General features: G+C 32.9%; 1 protein-coding gene across 1 annotated transcript; it reads right to left on the bottom strand.

Moving 5' to 3' along the window:
• Positions 1-4,513: 4,513 nt before the first annotated feature.
• Positions 4,514-6,819, bottom strand: LOC108450147 (BAG family molecular chaperone regulator 1). The gene is made up of 4 exons (XM_017747644.2): positions 5,865-6,819; positions 5,520-5,776; positions 5,283-5,429; positions 4,514-5,150 (listed from the first exon to the last, which is right to left on the bottom strand). The coding sequence occupies exons 1-4, from the start codon at positions 6,091-6,093 to the stop codon at positions 4,767-4,769; spliced, it is 1,017 nt and encodes a 338-aa protein (XP_017603133.1). The 5' UTR covers positions 6,094-6,819; the 3' UTR covers positions 4,514-4,766.
• Between the last annotated feature and the right edge of the window lie 233 nt (positions 6,820-7,052).

Here is a 7,052-nt window from a genome sequence, read left to right on the forward strand (position 1 = left end):
ATAACCCCAAACTAATTCACATCTCTTCGCATATTTACCAGATGAACCCATGCAACCATGCTTCAACATCAGGATATTTATCACATACTTAAACTTGACAGATTCTATACAAACTATACATGTTATTCCTAAAAAATATTCCTACTATACTTTTCTAGTTTCTATTTCATAGTTCAATTAATTTCCACTAAGTATCTCATATAAACAGTATACATGCAAGAGTCAGCTTAGGGACTCACCTGATTCTCACCTTCTGCAGTCCAAAACTCAAGATCCAGACTTCCATCGTACAAATCAGCAACAACTATTTCTTGACATGGAGAAATCATTGGTGAAAATTCAGATCTACAACTTTAGCTCAAAGGAGAAAGAAATATTGTAAGTTCTTTAAGATTCTAGTAACAATACTTCTCGAGAAAGGAAGAAGAAAAAACTCTCCATTTTCTAACCTGGATATATATATATCCTGAGCCCTTATTGGAACCTGACATGTGTCTCAAACTTTTAAGTTTGCCTTTATAAATGGTTGACAGTTGTAAATGGAAATCAAATATTTTTAAAAATTTTGGTTTATTCTTTCGTCCCTTCGTAAATACCTTGTTAGAACGTAACTAGCATAATAACTCAATAAAGTGGGTGTACAATACCTTTGGCGATAACCCAATTCACCCAAAAATCCTAAATATTCTTATCAATCCCTTCTTCCTTACAACTCAACACATTTAGAGAACAATCCTTACATAATACTTTATTGTCAACTTTACGCCTAACCTATGCGCCGAATGTATCAATTAGGTGGATAGGACTGCATCTCACAAATTTCTCTCATTCTACACACTTGTATCTAAGACCCGCCAAATCTAGGTGTTACAATTACGTCTTGGCATTGTGAAAAACTAAGCAAACAAAAACACAAAGAACAAATAGGTTTATTTACACAATTCAATTTCTCTACGTCTATGGAGCCTATCTCAGTGAGTAATTCCACTATCTTAATCACTAATATAACAAGTGAATCATACTCAATCTCACCTTTGTACCTAAAGACTAGAACACTCACCTCTAAATTCACCCTTGAAAATTTAGACAGTAAAGTCTAATTTACAATTCAATTGCACTCTTTCAAAACAAATTCTCAATGAACAAAACAAAATGCTCTCAATATGCTCACACAAAAAACATAGACAAGCCTCTCAAGCATGTATATGTTTCAACTTGCTAACATAGAAACTAAACTGAATACAAAGCAACTCTTTGAAAATAACAATTACGTAGCAATCAATAATAACATAATCTAATGAAGACTGGTCTTGTAAAAATAGTATCTCAATCTTGACCAACTCTCCACAAAATGAGGATTGTCTTGATTCATTTGAATCCAATCCAATCTTTAGTATCCATCAATTGGTTTCCATAGATGGACTATAGTATCTTCAAAATATCAACACAATAACTAGTCCAAAGATTTTGCTTCATTAAATTGTCTACCCAAATATGACAAGTAACTCCATTGTCCTAGTGGTTGACTACAATGGGCACTGCCGAGTGCCACTCAACACATTGTAACACTCTTTGTCTAAAAAAAGCATAAATAATCAACAAATGAAAACTTCATATTTATATAAATATGAAATACGTTAAACATAATTATTTTTTTTGTATAAGCTACAAGTGTCCTTATCAGTTTTACGGTTTGAGTATAGTCCTTTTTAAGCCAAGGTGGTATTCAAGTAAAACCCTTCCGACAATGTCAAAGTACCTGAGAAAGAAGTCCACTAACAGTTCTTCGGACTACTTGTTGATACTTTAAACATAGTTATAATATCACTTAGTATATAAATACAATGCAAATACATTAATTATCAAATTTATTAAATCTCAATACCAATACTTTCAAAAATAAAATGAAGTCACAATACGAATCTAAGTAATTCAAAATAATATAAAAAGACGATCGAATTATGCTATTAGACCTTATACTTTGCGTAATTTGTGAATTTTGTACATGTATTTTAATTTGATCAATTATTGTCCTTGTACTTTTAAAATTTTGAAATCAATTTGATCAATTATTGTCCTTGTACTTTGAAATTTTTGAAATTTTAATCTTGACCAAATGGTAGTAGTTATATTTTGTTTAGATAAATTTTACTACTAGTCTTGTATTATGCATAAAGTTATAGATTTAGTCAATGTCCTTTGACTAGACCATTATTAATTGCTATATGTTTTTAATTTCGAAATTTCAGTCTTATGCAAACAACAGTTGATTTTTATTAATTAGTTTTTTGTGAGTAATATGTGAAAATAACAAGCTAACATGACATTATACATGTAACAATACGTTCGATGTATCAAATTTTAAAAATAACAACATTTAATTTAATTAATTTAATTTAAAACTATAATTTAATTAACACTAAAATTTTAAAGTTCTAAAAATACAAAAAAATTAAAAATAAACAAATTAAGATATATACACTAAAACCACAACTGACATCAAATAACTAAAATTTTGTGTCCAAATTCATCGTAAAAAGAGAAATGCGCGGGATGGGCGAGGCAACATTTTGACAAGAGAGAACAAAACTGATCAGTCGGCGGACAACTAATTGGCTTTCGTATGCCCTGTTGACTAGTTCAGTTGACAATCATATACACATTCAAATTTCCTGGCAAAAGTCGGTGCCACCATTTAACTCTATGAGCCCGAAACAAGTTAGGAAACAAGATAATTTGTGTTCTTATTTCATTTTGTTTGTCGATATAATAAATATTATCGTTAGAAATTAAATAATGAAAATTTAAAATTACAAAATAACAATCAAAACATTAGATCAAGATTGCTATTTAAACCCTTATCCAATTTAATATGATAAAGACATTAGATCCATTTTTAATTCATTTTGTAGACAAAAATTTCATAGCACAAAAGGATAGTTGATCTCACAAATCTTGACATAACACAATATTTTCAAAGATTATTTATTATTTAATTAATTAGGCACGTTTTTCCCCATCGTCTTAGCAACTTCCTCCGAGCTTACCACCGACGTCTTACCCTTCCCATCAGCAATCGTCCTTTCTAGATGCCTTCCAAATTAGTAAAGTTGTGATTTAGACCCTTTACCAAAAGTAGTACAGCTCGAATCCTTTCATTTTGGGGACACCGCTCCAAACCTCTAAGATTGCTATCATGTATTCTTTTATGCCTTTCAATGCTTTTATCAGGGTAAAGTGATACAATTTATCCTTTATAAAGTGTATTATTCATGGAATAATATGTCACTCTCCTTTACATACATTTATAATATGCATTGTTTGAGCAATTATTGCTGTTATGTTACTAAACTTTCATCATTAATTCTATTTTTCTTTCTTTTGTTTGAATTTTCCATCATCATTTCAATTGGATTTTATATCATTATTTTCTTTCCAGACCTACCATCTAATAGCAATAAGAATAAGAAGAGAAAGGTTAAAAGTACTATGGAGATCAGAATGCATTTTACCCTTTTTCTTAAAAATATAAGTAAATTAATTTCTTTATATTATATTAAAGAGTAAATTGATCATTTTAATAGAAATTCCATGTAATTTTACTGTTAAAAATTAGTGATGATAAAATAACTAGAGAATTACACGTGACATATTAATATACATTATTTTAACATACAAGGACTAACTTTTTACAATATAAATGGATTGAAATTTTAAAAGAATAACTAACTTACTATTTGATTTAATATAAAAGATTAATTCATTTTTAAAATAAAAATAACAAAATGTAATTCCATTTATAATATAAAAACCTTCATGATACTTTTACAAATAAGAAGCCCCTGTACATTAAAGCTACGCTTCATAACCGCAACCGTAACCGCAAATCTAATTCTACGTGTTAAATTTAAGCCGACATGGTCACTTGTTTTTTTAACTAATACTAAAATCCTGTTTTGTAAATCAATAATGGTGCGAGGTAAAGGCGATGAAACTATCAGTCTTCTTGTTGTTTACTCCATCTGGATGTGGCCCTGCTTCTGTTTCTTTATGTTGAGTAGGCTAAAATGCTCCAGACTTCGACCAAACAAGGAAGCTAACGTACTTCTGAAATTGAAATCACTTTACCTTTGTAAAAACAATCATCTCCTGCTTCCTAACCCACATTACTTTTCCTTTAATGTATAATGATTATATATATGGTTCATTCAATCCACTGTCATTATTTCCTCTGCACTTTTTATCATACATGGCTTCCTCTTATTGGACGTGTTAGTTATTATATTACTGAATTCCCTTCCACATAATATTGCCCTTTTTGTCAGTATATATAAAATAAAGACTAAATAGTAGTATGTTCTTAATTTCCTTCCATTAGGTCTTTCTTTTTTCCCATTTGGTCTAGAAATAGAGATACTGATATATTACACATTACTAACAATATAGGGTTGGCAATCATCAAAAGGAAGAATATGAATTCAAACACAATAAAGCTATAGAGGAGAATTAACAGTTTGGTTTCAACAGTCTATAATCATCATAGTAATTAGTAATCACTATGGTGGAGGAAGCCCCGTTTATTTTATGGTGAACTGAATGGCAGATTAGAAATTAAGGGTGCAGTTGCCCAACAATATCTAAGTACAGAAAGAATGGAAGAAAAAGAAGAAGATGATGATAACAAACCCAAGTGAAAGGCAAACCGAAGCACATCCACACACACACACACCAGAGAAAAATAGAGCAGAGACGTGGCATAGTGCTGCTTAGTCAAAGAAGTCCCAAGGGAATTTTGGCGGGACTGAATTATTGGCGGTTGATGTGGATGCTGAGGGAACCGGGAACGATGTTGGGGAGGTATCAAATGTCTCCCAGTTCGTGGTGACTACGACGGGCCCCGATGCTGATTGGTGGTGTTGTTGATGGATTGGCAAATGGGCAATTGAGTTGCTCGATTGCTGCTCTTGAATTGGTGCTAGTCTTTGCCCGTTAAAATGCCTAGGCTTTTGCTCTTGGGTTGGGGCTAGTTTTTGCCCATTTGTATGCTTGTGTTGATTTTGGATTTCCATTTGACCTCCATTGTTGCTTGGCATAGCGTTTTTAATCTTCAACATATCCAATGTTTCAACATATTTTTGAACTCTTCTCACCTTCAACAATGCCGAAAGGCAAATCAGTATGGCTCTAAATCCCAAAGCAAAGCAAATATACATTTTATCTTTTTAATTTTGAATAATCAACGGATATGGGTTCGCTTTCGGCAAATCGGGATTCTTAAGTACCTGCATTTTTCTTTGCAGTTTGACATCTCCATCGGCTGTAATCCCATCTAATTTAAGCAACTGATTCATCAGCAGCTCAATCGAATTAATCAAGTCTTTCTCCGCTACTTTCCCACCTTTGGTGATTATTGTTTCAAAAGCTGACACCTAGGCAATATCCAACCAATATGATTTAAACTAAGAAAAATAATGCATAATCTTATAAATTATTATGAACCAGTACTGAATATTATGTACCTGGCCAGCAAGCCTATCAACTTCCAAGCTGATTTGGGAGATGGATTTAGAAGCCTTCTCTATCTTAGCATTCTTTCTGGTCTCCAATAACCTCTTTTCTTGACTAATTGGGTCTTCAACTAAAACAATTTTGGACTTGTCCTTCACACCTGCCATGTCTAGAAAAGCTTTGGAATCCCTCTCCTTGTCTTTGTATAATAGCTTTTGATCTTGATGGTGTAATCCTGTTGGCCCTGTCAGCATCTTCTTCAACTCCCCTGCCACACAATCCAAAGTAACTTTAATTGGTCTATTAGAGGTTATTGTTATTAGTATTATTATTATTGTGAAAGATGAGAAATTTACCGAATGTAGCTTGAGAACTGATACTGATTTCGTGGTAGATGGAGCCGTATTTGACTCTAACTCTAATAGTCGGTGGTGGGATGGAATTTCGATCGGAGGCCGGGTTTCGCTTTTGTACCAGCATGCCTCCGGGTCTAAGCTCCAAATCATGAGCAGCCGATTCACCTCTACCGCCACCGCCACTTGCCACCGGGGCCAACCCTGTTGCTTTTGTCTTCACTCTCATCATTTTCTTTTAACTACGATATGTTTCGTTTCTGTTACTAAAACAAAAACAAGAAAGAAAATTTTCTACGGAGGGGAGGGGGAGATTGTTTTAGATCTTCAGAAAGAGTGAAAGCAAGCGATCTGTATCAGAAATCATGTAGAGCCATTTTTAAGACTTAAGGGGATGTTTTTACGAGAGGTTCTTAAGAGTCCCACCCCAGCATTATACGAGTCCAATTCCAACGCCCACGCGTATTTACAAAGACAACCAAAAAAATAGAAAGCAGACCAAACCAAAGCAAAGACACGAAGGAAACTCCAACTCTTCGACTTCTCCCTTTTACAATGGCGTCTTACCAAAGCCAATAAGAAAAAGAGAAAATCATCGATTCTTTCCCTGCAAGAAAACCAAACTCAACTCCTAGATCGCTGACACAAAAAGAAAGAAACATCAGATCTCTCCAACGCAAATGTGGCAAAAATATACAACGATGCTACGAGAATCTCCCACTTTTTCACAACAAAAAGACTGGAAAAATCAAATGTCCAACGGTGGGGAAAGACTATAATATGGAAAATGAACAAATTTCTTTCCAAATTATGAATCTGTTTCTTTTTCTCTCCATCCTAGTAGCTCTGGGATACTCATGGAAGAATATGGAAAACGAAGAAGAAAAAAAGAATATGAATAAAAAACGAGTGGACAGCTAATTGAGCAGCTTTACGACCTTAAGAAACAGATTATATAAATGTTTATTTTTTATATATTAAAAAATAGTATAAATAAAAAATAAATATACTTTTATGTTTTAAATTTACGGGGAAAATGAAAGGCAAACAAACAACGAAGCCGCCAAATTGTGCAAAAGATTGAGAAAAAAATTATTCTTTTACCAAAATTTGGATCTTAGGTACTATTCTGCTGCGACACGATTTATCTTATAAAAGAACCGGTTGATCATTGGTACTTGCACACGTATA

This window comes from Gossypium arboreum, chromosome 8, assembly GCF_025698485.1.
Source record: "Gossypium arboreum isolate Shixiya-1 chromosome 8, ASM2569848v2, whole genome shotgun sequence".
Taxonomy (NCBI): Eukaryota; Viridiplantae; Streptophyta; class Magnoliopsida; order Malvales; family Malvaceae; genus Gossypium; species Gossypium arboreum.